The sequence below is a fragment of the Bos indicus genome, chromosome 11 (genome assembly GCF_029378745.1).
Source record: "Bos indicus isolate NIAB-ARS_2022 breed Sahiwal x Tharparkar chromosome 11, NIAB-ARS_B.indTharparkar_mat_pri_1.0, whole genome shotgun sequence".
Lineage (NCBI taxonomy): Eukaryota > Metazoa > Chordata > Mammalia > Artiodactyla > Bovidae > Bos > Bos indicus.
In genome coordinates this window covers 40391779-40408978 of record NC_091770.1, presented here as the reverse complement: position 1 = coordinate 40408978, position 17200 = coordinate 40391779, and the positions used below count along the sequence as shown (strand labels likewise).

Here is a 17200-nt window from a genome sequence, read left to right as displayed (position 1 = left end):
CTCTGTCCATGGGATTTCCTAGGCAAGAATACTGGACTGGGCTGCCATTTCCCTCTCCAGGGGAGCTTCCCGACCCAGGGATCAAACCAGCATCTCCCACACTGGAAGGCAGATTCTTTACCACTGAGCCACCAAACAAGAAAATACAATAAATAAAAACCACACATAAAAATGTTTTTCTATTTAGATAGAAGTCTATTTCTTCATCGATAAGTGAGTTAAACTTTGACAATATCTACAACTCTCACTCTATTTTCTCTCTGCCCCACCCCACAAAGATTTCTTCTATTTTTAAAGAACAAAATTGAGCTAATTTGAGAGGATTACCCAAGAAATGTATGGCAGTCACTTGATCTAAACATTTATCCATGAATAAATGATTGATCTTAATGCTTCAAGAATTAATTTTAGTTATAATAACATTATTTATAAAATATAATGCTCTTGATTTACTGTCAATAAAGCATATACAGATTTTATAGTTAATTTGTCTCAAGTTTTTATGACTAAGAGTGTTATGTTTAAGATTACAGGCTGGAGTTAAGGGTGACATCTATAATTATGGAAAAAAAAGCAAACTGGCTTGTGTGGGTTTAGTGGTCCAACTTCAGTCTCAATCTCTGAGGCAAATAACTGGTAAACATATAGCCTGTGCTAATGGTCATGGCTCTGCTCAACTTCTAAAAAATAAAACTACAGATAATCATTCTATCATTTGTTACTTCCTCCTCCAGGGGATCTTCCCAACCCAGGGGTCAAACCCATCTCTCCTGCATTGGTAGGCAGATTCTTTACTACTGAGCCACCTGGGAAAGCCATATAAGAAGACTTTAAAGGAATTTGGCTAAAGTTTATTAGCTACAGTTCTGTTTTTCTAGATTTTTGACTAATTCTGAAACATAGTACCTTTCATATCTGAAACATAAGACACAGCTTATGTGAGAACTTTTCACTATGTCATCATGGCTACTACTGTAAATTGAAATGGGAAAAACATACACTTTGGCAAGTAAAATGTTATAGACTTCCACTGACATTCTCTGTTTCTCAGTTTTACCACATTTAGTAGCTAAGCCCATCACAGTCCATGGGAGGACAAATGGAAAAACCCTCCCATACATGTCTTAGTCACCATGCTAATCTGAGCACCAGACACCGAATTTCGAGTTCAGCCATCACTGAGAATGAGACGTTCTAAATAAATAAATCAATTCCAGTGAACTGCTTATCAAGTTCCGAATTCTTTAAAAATATTACCTTAATCATTCCAAGTATTACTACCTCAATCCTAGAGGATAGAAACAGAGATTCCTGAGTAGATGAAAGTCACTCAGTTTGCGAAAGGCTCAGGTCAAAATCTTAAGCTGTAATTTATGAAATTCCCCAGTTTGCTTGGTTCTGTGTTATACCTAGCACTAAAGTAAAATTCAAAATCTTAGTTCTGTCTCCTGAAGTTTTAGAACTTTTTTTTTCACTTATTTGATCCTGAGGTTACTGCAAGCTTTCTCATTCCCTGAAACAGTTTCCTTTCTTCCTTTTCCCCTCCTCTCTTTTCAAATGCAAAGGAAGAACTTTGTTTTATGTTCAGACTTTCTTTTCCCTCTTATTACTACTTCTGTTACTGCTACAGGAACATTATTTCTCCAAGTTGAGAGTAAACACAAAACATCTCTGCCCCTTCCCCTTTACTTCTTGCTGACTACTGAAAGGCTTTGGCTATTGATCTCAAAACTACAGGACAGTTGCACATGCACAGATGAGTCAGTCAGGGCGGTTAGTCTCTTCTCAGCCTTAGGTGACAAGTGCTGATGAAGTGTCTGCTCAAAGTGTATCCGGAAAATATAATGCTTAACAATGTAGCTGGACACGAAGGTATTAGGGAAATCCGAACTGGCAGGCTACTTCATCTATACAGGAAATGATGAGAACCATGCTAAAATGCAAAACATGATATAATTTCATATGGATTGCCTCAGCTTGAAAATAATACGTAAAAACTAATTTTAACAAACTTATTGCTGACAGCAACTCACTGAAGAGCTGAGATTATAATTTATGAGTGCCACTTTTGATAGAACAGTAACAACATTTGCAACACACAACTTTTCCTCAAAATAGCTAAACATTTCTTTAAAATCTTACGCCAGTCACATACATTTGCTCATATATCCAGGATCCAGGTTCTAAAATTAGTAGTGGGTACTTCATAACTATGAAATCTTGAAAACTGTTGCAAACTAAATATTATTGAGAAAAATTAAGTAAAAAATATGTGCATCACTTAGATTGAAAGAAGCAAGGTTTTTTCTATATTTCAATAGGGGCAAATAAATCACATGACTAAGCCTAAATTCCTAATTCCACATGCCTAAATTCCTTTTTCACAACAGGAAACACACAAGTAACATGTATACACATATATGTATGCATACACACACATTAAACATGCTGTTAAATTTAAATACATATTAACACATATAGTATTTACATTTAAAAAGAGAAAAGAAATAAGACTAAATTAATACTTTTCTGTAGTTCTTTGAAATTACTCAAAATAATTCAAACATTAGAATAACTGATAAGCTGTGCAATCCAAGGCTACATCCAAGCCACATCAGAAATAACTTATTCAACTCCATTTCTCTGACCATGAGTCAAGACAATATACTAGAGATCTTAACGCTCATCTATACAAGAGAATTCATCAATTCAGAGTTTCAACCAACAATTAATTCTTCAAAGAATATACTCTCTGTAGACTCCAAGTCCTCTCAGGGTCTTTATCTGCAACATTCAACATGGAAGCCACTACCTATAGGTAGTTACTGGGCCCCTAAAATGGGACTAGACATATCCTGGTTTAGTCCCACTTAACTACAGAAGTGAAATATTTCCCTTTTTTAATATTAATAATGTGTTGGAATTATACTTTAGATATATCACATTAAATAATACATACTATTTAAATAAATTTCAGCTGCTTTTTTTAATGTGGCTCCTAGACAATTTTACATTCCATATGTGGCTTGCATTACATTTCTGTTAAACAGTGCTGCTTGTGTCACTAAATCTAGTACTTAACATTTTCCAAGCAAGTTCAAACCCTTTAAATAGGGAAGTTGTTCTTTATCTAACCCACACTATACTTTTGTGTTGGTCTTATCTTCCCAACTAGATTAGACACTCAGGTGATTAATAAGAAGTTACTTATTCACTGTATTTCACCCATTTATTCAATACTACAAACTCAACTTCATTAGAAGAGGAGCTTAATCCTTCAAGATCCATGAAACACATTTGCATGAGAAGGGTGGCAGAATCAGTTCAGTCGCTAAGTCGTGTCCGACTCTTTGCGACCCCGTGAACTGAATGCAGCACACCAGGCCTCCCTGCCATCACCAACTCCCGGAGTTCACTCAAACTCAAGTCCATCGAGTCCGTGATGCCGTCCAGCCATCTCATCCTCTGTCGTCCCCTTTTCCTCCTGTCCCCAATCCCTCCCAGCATCAGTCTTTTCCAATGAGTCAACTCTTCGCATGAGGTGGCCCAAGTATTGGAGTTTCAGCTTTAACATCAGTCCTTCCAAAGAACATCCAGGACTGATCTCCTTTAGAATGGACTGGTTGGATCTCCTTGCAGTCCAAGGGATTCTCAAGAGTCTTCTCCAACACCACAGTTCAAAAAGGTCACCGTAAAATATGCCTGTTTGGCCAAAGGATTATTTTGAACTGAAGGCACTTGAAAAATAACAAATGCAGGGAAAGGCTTTCTCTGAACTCCCTTTATTTGGCTAAAGACAAGAACCCAACCCTCTCACCAAAAAAAAAAAAAAAAAAACCCACAACTCAACTGTTTTAAATTACATCTAGGAGAGCTTCATTAACCAGGAAAGACTGACTCATCACAGAAGAGATTAGAAATTGACATCACTCCCAAACTTTGTTACAGACTATCACATCACAGCCCCCATCTACTCTTCTACAGACCTAGTAATGTCTCTTAAAAATCATGTACTGTTCCTTATTAAGATGGCATGTAAGCTCTCAAATCTTACCATGCTTTAGGATATTTATTCAACTATTTTTCCCCCTGTAATATTACTGTGCACATAACATCAAAAAATTAATATATTTGTATACATTTTCTCCTGTTAATCTTCCTTCTATCAGTTTATTTCATAAACCCAGATATTAAACTTAGGAGAGCAAAAGGAATGTCTTTCCTCCCCTGTACTCTAAAATATTTAATAAGGAACCCAAGATTCTTCCAAAGAAGGCTTTTTTACCAACTTCTTAAACGCCTCCAGACACAGATGTAATAAGTCAATATGTTTAGAATTTCTCCTTGAGAGGATTTTTTTTTAATCACTAATATTCATCTTATTAATTAAATCTCATCTTGTAATGGATATCCCTCGATCCTTAAAATTATAGATAAAAGTTTTTTATCTATAAAAAACTTTTGTTATCCCTGAACAATCCTTTTAAAGTCAATGTGATTTAAAATTTTTTTAATGTAGTATAAAAACACTCAACTTAGGTTCCTTACTTGTACCAAAAAACACAGAAACTATATTTAAGTGTCTGTTAATTATCCTAAAGATAGCATATAACTAGTACCAATCTAGATGTACAAGAGAGAAGTTAATTCATTCCACGCAATAGATGGCCTTGGAGTATTAAGACCCAGTTCTCTAGTGAGACCTAGTGAAGAAATGACCAAAACCTTACACTACTTCAACATTAATGATTAAGATTCACAAATGGAAAATGTTCATAATCATAGAGTTGTGTTCTCTTGAGTCATAAAAACCGATGTTTCCAAGAAAACACACTCTCAAAACAGAACATTAACCATTTGTCTGGCAGACTGTGTAACTGTGCTCTGAAAAGACTTTCTAAGAGTCATTTAGAAAGACATGGACAAGAAGAGACTAGGGTCAGTAATATCTTGAACCTAGCATAGACATTCTACTAAACACTACCTATCTTCATATAACTTACATTTATGAATTCTATTTTATTTCAATTTTCAAAATATTAAGAAGTCACAGTCACATACATAAAGAGTATCTGGTGATTTATACTTTACCTAAATATATCAAACCAAATCCTCCAGAGCCAACCAGCTTGCCCAGCACCCACTGTTTTCCTTCCATGTCATCCAGGACTGTGCCTTCCGGAAGTGGAATAGGAAGCTTGTATTTCTCTTTTCTTCTTGGTGGCATCACTTCTGTTGACAGAAGGGGTGAGGCTGTGATTAAAAATAAAAACAACAACAAAGAAACCTCCACTTAAATACGTTTCTCAAAATGTCTTCTATGGGGCACGTTCCCAGAAATTAGGATTCTGAAGTCAACTGGGGTTGGGAAAGCCCACATATTATATTCAAACTGGAGATTCACCAACATTACAATATTGAAATCGAAGAGACACTGATACTGAAAAAAAAAACAAAGTGTGTTGAACCTCACTTAACATTTCCAAAATTCAGTTAGGGGGTCAAAATACCTATTAATCATTCAGAACACACCTTAAATGAGTTAATTTCAAACTACAAAGAGAAAATAAATTTCATATATATGAAAATACTCCTTTCATTGAGAATGCTAAATGTCAAAGATGAAAAGCTCTTCAGTCACTAGAAAAAAAAAAAAAAATACAGCTCTTGGCTGAGATAACATGGACAATGGCAACGTACGTCATTATCAAATCCAGCAACTGATACAACTCAGTAAATATTGGTTAAATAAGCCCAGGATTTTCATGGATGTGTAACTAAGCAGAGCACTAGGCCATTGTGCAGTTACTTTTAAGGCTACCACACTACTGTTTCAACTTCTTTCTGCTTCTCTCTACCCTGTCCCTTCCCCATTATCACCGAAGTGAAAACTGCCCTGCCTTAGAAATTTATGCAGCACTACCAAAAACAGTGTAGAAACGCCATAGTGATAGCCACACAACTTTAACCAATTAACTGTAATTGTACATAGGTTAGTGAAAACTAGAGATTTTTGAGTAGGACTAGAAAATTTCTTAGGGAAAACAAAACACACACACAGCATGTAAGCCTGGAACCAAGTGTGAAGGTAACCACAATCCTCCAAATAGTTTCAAAGAATTTTTTTTAAACCCGGTGAGTGCCTTCGAAATGAAAGTAGTCTTCGTTGTATAATCTATCCATCTTCTGAATGAAGTTTCTGTTCCTTCCAGTAGGCTTTCCCTGCTTCACTTATATTAACCCAATGCCCTATCTTACTCAGCAGCAACACCTGGGTACAGCAATATTCACTTGTCCTCCTAACTCGAACATAAAAGAAGCTGGGAATTCATATGAACAGTGCCCAAAAGAAGGAAAAGTTCTGACCAGTACTTTATACTGGGGGCTTCTCTGGGGACTCAGACAATAAAGAATCTGCCTCCAATGCAGGAGACCTGGGCTGGATCCCAGGGTCAGGCAGATCCCCTGGAGAAGGGAATGGAAACCCACTCCAATATTCTTGCCCCATGGACAGGGTGGCCTTGTGGGCTACAGACCATGGGGTTGCAGAGTCACACAACTGACTGACATTTTCACTTTATATATACTGACCAATATCTTGACTTTAAATACTGGTGAAGTGAAGTGAAGTCGCTCAGCCGTGTCCGACTCTTTGCGACCCCGTGGACTGTAGCCCACCAGGCTCCTCTGTCCATGGGATTCTCCAGGCAAGAATACTGGATGGGTTGCCATTTCATTCTCCAACACTTATTTGCTGATTTAAAACCTTAAGTCTTCAGATAACAACTTTTCAGCAGGGCATACATTCTCCATCAGTATGAAAAAGATAAAAACCGTTTGGGGCAAGTCCGTGGCACCATAACTTGAGGCCTGAAAGGTGTCTATACAATGAACACCCGCGGCATGGATCCAGGGTTCAACGCACAGGAGGAAGCGCCAACCTCCTCTCAAGGCAAGTCCCAGACAAGCTAGTCCCTGCTGTTTCAGGGCCCTCCCCGCTAGGATGAAAAGTGCTTAACCTGAGTTTCCTAAGACAAACCGGTACCCAAAGGCCTGAACCCGAGGCGTGGGGCGGCCTCGGAGAAGGATCGTGACGGCGGGGCCAAGGGCGGGTCAGCGCGGCCCACCGCCCGCCTGACCCCTCGGCCGTCCAAGACACCCCCTTTGGCTTCCTACCCACCCGACTCCCCACTTCCTGTCACGCCCAGGGCCGGCCCGAACCACCGGAAGCCCGCCGGCGTCCGGACTCTCACTCTAGCCCCTCTAGGCCGGTGGAAAAAGAAACCCAATCCCTTTTCCCGCCTAACTTCCCCGCCCCGCGTTCTGGGCAAACGCGTGGGGAAGGGGCGCCAGGATTTCGCGCTGAGTTTTTAAAAAGTCAGAACCCACCGCGTAAGCAGAGAACCCTCCCGGCCCGGCGTCTCACTCCGACGGCAGCTCCTTCCCGGCCTAGAACGCCGCACGGGCGGGGCAAGCGGGACGCGGAAGTGCGGGGTCTCGCCGCGACTCTCGGGACCCGGGGACGAGGGGAGGCTTGCCAGCCTCTCGGCCTGCCCGGCGCCTCCCTTGGGCCACGCGAGGCCGGGCGGGGCGGCAGGCCTCCAATCCCGCGGGGAGGCGGGCCCGGAGTCGGCGGGGCCCTCGGTAGGGGCCAAACTAACTTTCTGTGCCTGGGTTCGCATCGCTCACCCAGGGCGGAGACGCCGGCCCGGGGTTCCGCGGAGCCTAGCCCGAGCCCAGGCCTGGGGGCAACCGTAATTACTTTAAAACTTCAAAAACGTTTTCTAATTTTTTTTGTCTGTGAAGTGGAAATAAGCCTCCTGCTGCTGCTAAGTCGCTTCAGTCGTGTCCGACTCTGTGTGACCCCATGGACGGCAGCCCACCAGGCTCCCCGGTCCCTGGGATTCTCCAGGCAAGAACACTGGAGTGGGTTGCCACTACCTTCTCCAATGGATGAAAGTGAAAAGTGAAAATGAAGTCGCTCTGTCGTGTCCGACTCTTGGCGACCCCATGGACTGCAGCCCACCAGTCTCCTCCGTCCATGGGATTTTCCAGGCAAGAGTACTAGAGTCGGGTTTAGGTTAATAAAATTTGTTAAATTAAAAAAATTATTCTGGCATTTCTTAAAATGATAAGGAAGACTTTATTAAAAACTCTTGCAATAGAATGCAACCATTCTACCTACCCCCCAACCCCCGCCCCGCCCCCAATCCCGGCTGGCACAGAGCATTGTAACATTGAGCATGGATACCTGTGTATGTATTGCTGAGTCCTTTCGGTGTTCACCTGAAACTACCACAACTTTGTTAACTGGCTATAGTGAAGTGAAGTGAAGTCGCTCAGTCGTGCCCGACTCTTTGCGAGCCCATGGACTGTAGCCTACCAGGCTCCTTCCTCCATGAGATTCTCCATGCAAGAGTACTGGAGTGGGTTGCCCTTTCCTTCTCCAGGGAATCTTCCCAACCCAGGGATCGAACCCAGGTCTCTCACATTGTAGACAGACGCTTTACCGTCTGAGCCACCAGCGAACCCCCATACAAAATAAAAGGTTTAAAAGTTTGAAAAAAGAACTCTTGAAATAGAAATAGCTTTGCTCAATTCCAATTATCTACAGAAAACAAAAGTGGGAATTTATGGACAAGGAACAGGTGGGGGTCAGTGGATAGAAAATTACTAAGAGGAAATATCAGGGCAAAGAGTTGTTCAGTCGCCCAGTTCAGCCCCACTCTTTGCGACCCCATGAACTGTAGCATGCCAAGCCTCACTGTCCCTCACCATCTCCTGGAGTTTGCCCAAGTTCATGTTCACTGTATTGGTGATACCCTCCATCCATCTGCTCCTCTGTCGCCCTCTTCTTCTGCCCTCAATCTTTCCTAGCATCAGGGACTTTTCCAATAAGTCTGTTCACATCAGATGACCAAAATACTGGAGCTTCAGCTTCAGTGTCAGTCCTTCCAGTGAATATTCAGGGTTAATCTCCCTTAAGACTGACTAGTTTGATCTCCTTGCTGTCCAAGGGATTTTCAGGAGCCGTCTCCAGTACCACAGTTGAAAGGCATCAATTCTTTGGAATTCTGTCTTCTTTATGGTGTCCAGCTCTCACAACCATACGTGACCACTGGGAGGACCACAGCCTTGACTATATGGACCTTTGTCTGCATAGTAATGTCTCTGCTTTTCAACACACTGTCTATGTTATCGCTTTCCTGCCAAGAAGCAATCATTTGGTTTCATTGCTACAGTCACTATCCACAGTATTTTGGAGCCCAAGAAGAGGGAATCTGTCACTACTTCCACCTTGTCCCCTTCTATTTGCCATGCAGTAATGGGGCCGGATGCCATGATATTTACTACGAGGAAATATCAGGGGTTAAAGAGAGTACTTGCTAAATAGTGCTAACAGAATTCTTGCCCGAGGCAGGTCCGGGTAATCAGACATCACCTGCGGGATGGTAGAAGCTGAGGAACTGAATCCTCCAATGGAGGATTGAGAGATGCTGGCTAAACTTAGCATTGGGAGATGCTTACTGATATTGGACAGTATGGAGAAACCATATAAGTCCAAAAGTGAACACCTATTTGGGAAAGAGTTCAGGTGAGCCTAAGTAGACTTTGGTCAAGGAAAGGATCTTTGTCAGTTTATTGGTTACAAGATTATGGTAATAAGTAAATAAGAAGGAAAAATAAGCTGTTTTCTAATATAGAATGAGGACTCATAGCTTGTAATATTTTCAGTTAGTTCAATTCAGTCTCTCAGTCATGTCTGACTCTGCGAACCCATGGACTGCAGCAGGCCAGGCTTCCCTGTCCATCACAAATACCCGGAGCTTGCTCAAACTCATGTCCATCAAGTCGGTGATGTCAACCAACCATCTCATCCTCTGTCATCTTCTTCTTCTCCTAAAATATAATATTTTAGGGTAGGCAAAACAAATGCCCAGAAAGAAATTATTAAACAATACATCAACATCTTCTATAGGAAGTCAATAATTGCTTGGGATGCAAATACTGAAAGGAAAGTCAAGATCTTTTAATGACTTTGATGGAATAGAGTTTTAGGACTTCCTACACCTATCAAAATATTGCCAAATTAAAAATGGCATGAGAAGACACTTCTTAAAAAAAAATTTCATGTTGTGGATATAAAAGCATTTTAAAAAGAAACTCAATAATCTGTGTGCAGAATAATTGTGTGCTTTAAGATACTCATTCATTAATGTAACATCCATTCTTATTTCCATAAGATACATATGTAACATGCTATTTGTTTCCTGGCCAAACATTTATTTGGGCATTAAATCTCCCATTCTAAATTTGTTCAGCTTTCTATCCACTCCCCAGGCTCCAGCACCAGGCACAACAGATTATTCTTAAGGCGTCATACATAGCTCCTCTCTTCCATACCTATATATGCCTACTTGTGTTTGTGTCATAGCCCTTTCCTGTTGCTATAATAGAATACCATAGACTAGGTGGTTTTAAACAACAAAAATGCATTTCCCACAGTTCTGAGGCTGAGAAGTTCATGACTCAGTCACCTCCTAAAAGCCTCCACCTCCAAATACCATCACGTTGGGAATTACATTTCAACATGCAAATTTTAGGAGGGCACAAACATTTAGCCCATGACAGTTAGTAAATCCTGCGAGCTCAACCTTCAAAATGTACCCACAATCCATCACTTACTACTGCCCGTACTTCTGTCTTTCTGGTCGAAACCACGTCTTTGCTGCAGACTGATAGTACCATCCTAAAAGCAATCCTATTTCTCACCCTTCCACCCCTTCAGTCCCTTCACAACAAACAGCCACATGGTCTTTTTTTAAAAGCTTAGATCACTCCTCTGCTCAAAACACTTCAGTGTCATTCTAATTCAGTCATTGTTAGCCCGTCCTCACTATGACCTAAAACAGTGTTTTTCAACCTTGGTGCTATTGATGCTTGCTCCAGACAACTCCTTGTTAACAAAGAAAAGAACCTCAACACTTAACTTACATGCCACAGAAAAATTAACTTGAAATTGATCATAAACCTAAATCTAAGTACAAGAGTTAAAGCTATAAAACTTTTGGAAGAAAACCTGGGAGAAAGATTTTTATCTTGGAACAGGTAAATCTTTGTAATCTTTGAATTTGTGTAATGAGAATATACCTGGGGCAGGGGGAAAGCTGAAAACCTAAATAAAGATATTCATAAATTAACTTCATAATTATTAAAAACTTTTGCTCTTCAGAAAGCACTAAGACACCAAGTTTTAGTGTGCATGTGGAGTAACTAGAACTCTCTTAAACTCCTGGTAGGGATCCAAAATAGCACAGCTACTTTGGAAAACAGTTTGTCAGTTTTTTATAATGTTAAACATATAATTAGCATATGACCCAGTATTCATGTTCCTAAATATTTACCCAAGAGAAATATGAACCTATATCTACACAGTGACTTGTATGTGAATGTTTATAACAACTTCCTAGCCAACAACTGGAAACAATTCAAATTCCCATCATCTAGTGAATGGGTATACAAATTATGGTATGCAATATATCTCCTACACAATGAACCATCACTCAGCATAAAAAGGAACAAATTATTGATCCAAGCAACAACCTGGATGGATCTCAAAAGCATGATGCTTTGTTAAGATAAGAAGACACAAAAAGACTACATACTGTATAATTCCATTGAAACTGCCAGGGACTAGGTGGAGAAGGCACTGGCACCCCACTCCAGTACTCTTTCTTGGAAAATTCCATGGACGGAGGAGCCTAGTAGGCTGCAGTCCATGGGGTCGCTGAGGGTCGGACATGACTGAGTGACTTCACTTTCACTTTTCACTTTTCTGCATTGGAGAAGGAAATGGCAACCCATTCCAGTGTTCTTGCCTGGAGAATCCCAGGGACTGCGGGGCCTGGTGGGCTGCCGTCTATGGGGTCCCACAGAGTCGGACACGACTGAAGCGACTTAGCAGCAGCAGCAGCAGATTGGGGGGATGCAATTGATTACAAAAGGGCTAGTGAAACTTTTTGGAATTCTTGATTGTGGCAGTGATTACATGATTATACATTTGTCAAAACTCGTTTAATTGTACACTTAAAATTCATGAATTGTATTGTTTGTAAGTTATGCTTCAACAAAACTGTTAAAAAAGAAAGAATGACTGAAGAGAAAGACAGGAGGAACCTGAATCCTTGAGACCATTATTCCTTATGTTGCTGCTGCTGCTAAGTTGCTTCAGTCGTGTCCGACTCTGTGCGACCCCATAGACGGCAGCCCACCAGGCTTCCCCGTCCCTGGGATTCTCCAGGCAAGAACACTGGAGTGGGTTGACATTTCCTTCTCCAATGCATGAAAGTGAAAAGTGAAAGTGAAGTCACTCAGTCATGTCCGACCCTCAGCGACCCCATGGACTGCAGCCTACCAGGCTCCTCCGTCCATGGGATTTTCCAGGCAAGAGTACTGGAGTGGGGTGCCATTGCCTTCTCCGATTCCTTATGTTAGGTAGTTAGAATAGGGAAAAGGAGTCCAAAATGGCAGTGGTTAAAATACAAGGAAGGAAAAAGCCCGCAAAAATAGAACAGAGGAAGATCAAAGGAAGGTCCGAGGACCAGAGTGAGGACTTCAGGTAGAATGGCACTCCTGGCTAAGCCCAACTTGCATAGGACAGGCCCAGGGGGAAGAAAAAAACATATAAAAAGATGGAGCCAAAGGGCTCGCTCACTCTCTCTCTCTCTCTCTCTCTCTCTCTCTCTCTCGCTCTCTCTCGCTCTCTCGCACTCTCTCTCTCTCCCCCTCGCGCTGGGCTGCTCTTCTCTTCGAGTCTATGGATCAACATGCCCTCACGCCTCAAAGATGGATTTTCCTGCTATCTTCAAAATAAAATAGAGCTGTAACACTGAGCTGTAACACTGATTTGTCTAAGAGCTATAACACGGTCCGTTCGAGTCCTGAAAGCTATAACACGATCTGTCCAAGACCCGAGAGCTGTGACACACCGAGGGGGCTTTAATGTCCGTCACTCCAAATCTTTGTTGTGACTAGACAAAACCCGAGGGCATACACTCGCCTGACATCTATGGTGCCGTGACCCGGTTTTAACCTGGCTGAACAACCTCTGTGCGGAAGAGGCCAAGTACAGCAGGAGCCCAATTCAGTGAAGCTCCTGCAGGAGAAGCTGAACACGAAGAAAACCCAGCGCAGGGGAGGGCCCATCGTGCTGGAAACCGGGACAGCGAAAAACGAACTCAGCAGAAAGTTCATGTGGCTCAGCCTCAGATTCCAGAAAACCTCCGGTTAAGATGGGAAATAACCAATCCACTTCCCGGCAGACGCCCCTGAGATGCATCTTTGATAACTGGAAGCTGTTCGATCCTCTAACTCTGAGGAGTCGCTTAAAATTCTTTTGTGCCACTGCGTGGCCACAATATCCACTGGGGGATGAGGAACACTGGCCTGAGGATGGGAGTTTAAATTACAATACCATCCTGCAGCTAGAATTATTCTGCAGAAGACAAGGAAAATGGACAGAGATTCCCTATGTCCAAATTTTCTTCCGACTAAGAGATATGAAGGAACTATGTCTTAAGTATGGGATTGTTGTATGCCCTAAAAGTGAGCCTACTAGGCATATGGTGTTAGGCACAGGCAACCGAGAAGGACCCCCCCCCCCCCCACAAAAAAAAAAGGCTCATCTCCCATGCCTCCAAAGAGACTGGAGCCTCCCATATCTCTCGAATTGTCTGGTGCTTCTTCAGACAATTATCCAAACATTTATCCAATTCAGACATGTATCCAAAAATGCCTCCATATCCAGGAGCACCCCCTCCACAAAAGCCAGCTCGAGTATGTCCCTTAGTTGAAACTGGAGAAGAATTCAGACCAACCCGGGTCCATAAGCCCTTTTCCCTCTTAGAACTAAGATCAAACAAGACCTGGGAAGCTATACAGATCACCCAGGCAAATATATAGATACGTTCCAACATATTACCTTGGCCTTTGACTTGACGTGGAAGGACATCATGGTCATATTTAGTCAAACTTTATCTGATCCTGAACATACCAGGGTCTTAAAGGAAGCCCGGAGGTATGTAACAGGGCTTCACATGTCAAGTGATAGATACCTAGTAGGGGAAACTGCAGTCCCCTCCTCTGATCCTCATTGGAATTATAATGACCCTGAGCACATCTGGGAAAGAGATCATTTTCTAATCTGTGTGAAGGCAGGACTAAAAGCAGCCCAACAAAAGTAATCAGCTATGCCCAGGTCTCAGCAATAACTCAGGAGCCCAACGAGAACCCCATTGCCTTTCTGGAAAGGCTAAAAGAGGCCCTCCAAAAGTTTACCAATTGGGACCTAGACTCTTACAGGGACAGGTGATTTTAAATGACAAATTGCTGTCCCAGTGTGCATCAGATATCAGAATTAAGTTACAACAGCTACAGCAGCAGGACCCTGCTGCCTCTTTAGATGAGATGATCCAGACAGCCACCAATACCTTTTATAACAGAGAACAGGAGAAGGAGGCCAAGACCCAGGAGAGGGAGAGAAGGAAAGAGACAAGGTATGCCCAGACACTGGCTGCCCTCCAGAGACGCCCTATGGTACACCATGAGTCCTTGAAGGACAAGGCATGAGGCAAATGCCTAATCTGTAGACAGGCGGCACATTGGGCCAAAGAGTGTCCAATCCATGACAAGTCTCCTAGAATGGCTTCCCACAAATGCCATCAACTGGGAGATTGGGCGGCACTCTGCCCTCGGGACCCAAGAGCCTCAAGGTCAAGTGCCAAGCCTACCCTCATGATGGTTCAAGAGGACTGAAGCAGCCTGCTCCAGCCAGCCCGCCTGTCACAGATAACCATCATGGGGCTGGAGCCAAGGGTGCAACTGGATGTGGTAGGTAGGTCTGAGAATTTCTTGGTTGACACAGCAGCTACCTACTCTGTCTTGATCTCCTACTCTGGAGTCTTCTCCTCCCAAACCTGTGCCATTTTGGGTGCTACAGGAAAAACAACTACTAAAAGATTCACCCGAGCACTTCTTTGTTGCTGGGATGGACAAATATTTTTCCACCAGTTTCTGGTGGTCCCTGGGTGTCCTACTCCCTTACTGGGAAGAGATATACTCGCTAAATTGGGGACCACCTTTGTGATGGGAAGCTTTTCAGCCCCTAGAGCTCTACAGATCCTGGTTACTACTAACCCATTACACCTTCTTCAATAGAGGGACCAAAAACTATGGAAAGACAAAATTAACCCCCAGATGTGGGACCAGGGAATTCCTGGACGAGCCCACCAAGCTGAACTTGTCATCATTGTCCTCCGAGATCCCACTGGGTTTCCTAACCGGAAACAATATCCCCTCAAAAGAGAGGCTTGGGAAGGCCTATAGCCTTAAATAAATAAATTCCTTGCTTGTGGGCTATTGGTCCCCACCAATTTGCCATGTAACACCCCAATCCTCTCAGTAAAGAAAAAGGACGGAACCTGGCAAATGGTTCAAGATCTCTTGATCATAAATGAAGCTATAGTCCCCCTCCATCCCACAGTACCCAATCCCTATGTAATCTTGGGAGAAATCCCACCCAGTGCCAAGTGGTTTATAGTCTTGGATCTCAAAGATGCATTTTTTTGCATACCATTGGCTAAAGAATCCCAATATCTTTTTGCTTTTGAGTGGGAGGCCCCAGGAGAAAAACACCAACAGATGACTGGATAGTATTACCTCAGGGGTTCAGAGATAGCCCCCACTTGTTTGGACAGGCCCTTAGCCGGGATCTCTTAGATCTGGACCTGGGACCTAATGGGAAATATTACAATATGTAGATGGCCTACTGATCTGCTCTCCAGAAGAGGAAAATACCCAACAACATGCAATTCAGGTTCTAAACTTTTTGGTAAGGCACAGATGGTCGAGACAAAAATCACTTACCTGAGAGTTCAGATTACACATGGGTCTAGGAGGCTGTCCTCTGATGGGTACAAGGAATCCTCCAGGTGCCCTCCCCCACAACTCGAAAACAATTGCGAGCTTTCCTGGGGCTAACTGGGTATTGTAGAATCCGGATACCAACAATGGTCTAATTGCCCAGCCCTTTTATGAAAGCTTAAAGGGACGACGTGATTCAATCCTACTGATGTGGGGAACTCCTCAAAAGAAGGCAGAGGCTACACTAAAACAGGCCTTAACTCAGGCACCTGCCTTGAGGTTGCCAGACCCAGAAAAAGCATTCCAACTTTATGTCCATGAAAGAGAGGGAATAGCCTTGGGAGTGTTAACTCAAAGGTTGGGATCTGAGCCCCAGCCTGTAGCTTACTGATCCAAGAGACTCGATCTAACCACCCGAGACTGGCCCCCCTGCCTTCGAAATCTTGCAGCTATTGCAATCATGATAGAAGATGCTTTAAAACTCTCCTTTGGAGGCAAACTATTTTTACCAGCCACCAAGTAAAACAACTCCTAAATGGGAGAGGCCATTTATGGATGTCTGATCAAAGAATCCTCAGATATCAAGTAATGCTGATGGAAAATCCAGGCCTCACTATATCCCCTTGTGAGGTTCTTAACCCAGGCACCCTCCTCCTTACCCCCAAGGGCTCTCTCCCTTTTCACTCTTGTCTATAAACCTTGGACCACTGGACAAAACCCCGAGAGGGATTCTCAGAAGGTCCTCTGATCAATCCTGAGAACCAATACTTTCTACCGGTCTGACCAATTCAGACCATAGGGCTAAGCCTCTGCCACCAGGTACTTCAGCCCAATTAGCTGAGCTCATAGCCCTGACTTGAGCTTTAGAGCTAGGAAAAGGAAAAAGAATAGCCATTTACACTGACTCCAAGTATGCCTTTCTGGTGTTACAGGCACATGCTGCTATTTGGAAAGAAAGGGGCCACTTGACCACCCGAGGGTCCCCAATCAAATATGGTGATCAAATTCTTAGACTCTTGGAGGCAGTCCATCTGCCCACTGAGGTTTCAGTCTCCCACTGTAAAGGACACCAAAAAGGGAGCATGAAAGTGGCACGAGGGAACCAAGCAGCTGATCGGGCAGCTAAGAGAGCAGCATTACAGAACCATGACATAATAGGGATTGCCACCTTAGTTCCACAGACTAATTTGCCAGAAACTCCTTCATATACTGAAGGTGAGACTCTTAAAGCTAAGAGTGAGGGCTTTCAAGAAGATCATATAGAGGGTTCCAAAAGGAG

At 42.8% G+C, this 17200-nt stretch overlaps 1 protein-coding gene across 8 annotated transcripts in view; it reads right to left on the bottom strand.

Annotated features, from left to right (window-relative positions):
* VRK2 (VRK serine/threonine kinase 2) overlaps positions 1-7590 on the bottom strand; it is a 108342-nt gene extending 100752 nt beyond the window's left edge. For 2 of the 8 annotated variants that reach the window (XM_019970194.2, XM_070798697.1), the window contains exons 1-2: positions 7390-7589; positions 5092-5232 (exon numbers count right to left, since the gene is read on the bottom strand). In XM_019970194.2, coding sequence (XP_019825753.2) covers positions 5092-5227 — 136 coding nt within the window. In that variant the 5' untranslated portion in view covers positions 5228-5232; positions 7390-7589. Of the gene's footprint in view, positions 1-5091; positions 5254-6591; positions 6965-7019; positions 7177-7389 lie in introns of those variants that run through there. The other 6 variants (XM_070798696.1, XM_070798693.1, XM_019970193.2 and 3 more) reach the window with 6 other exon arrangements.
* Positions 7591-17200: the final 9610 nt, after the last annotated feature.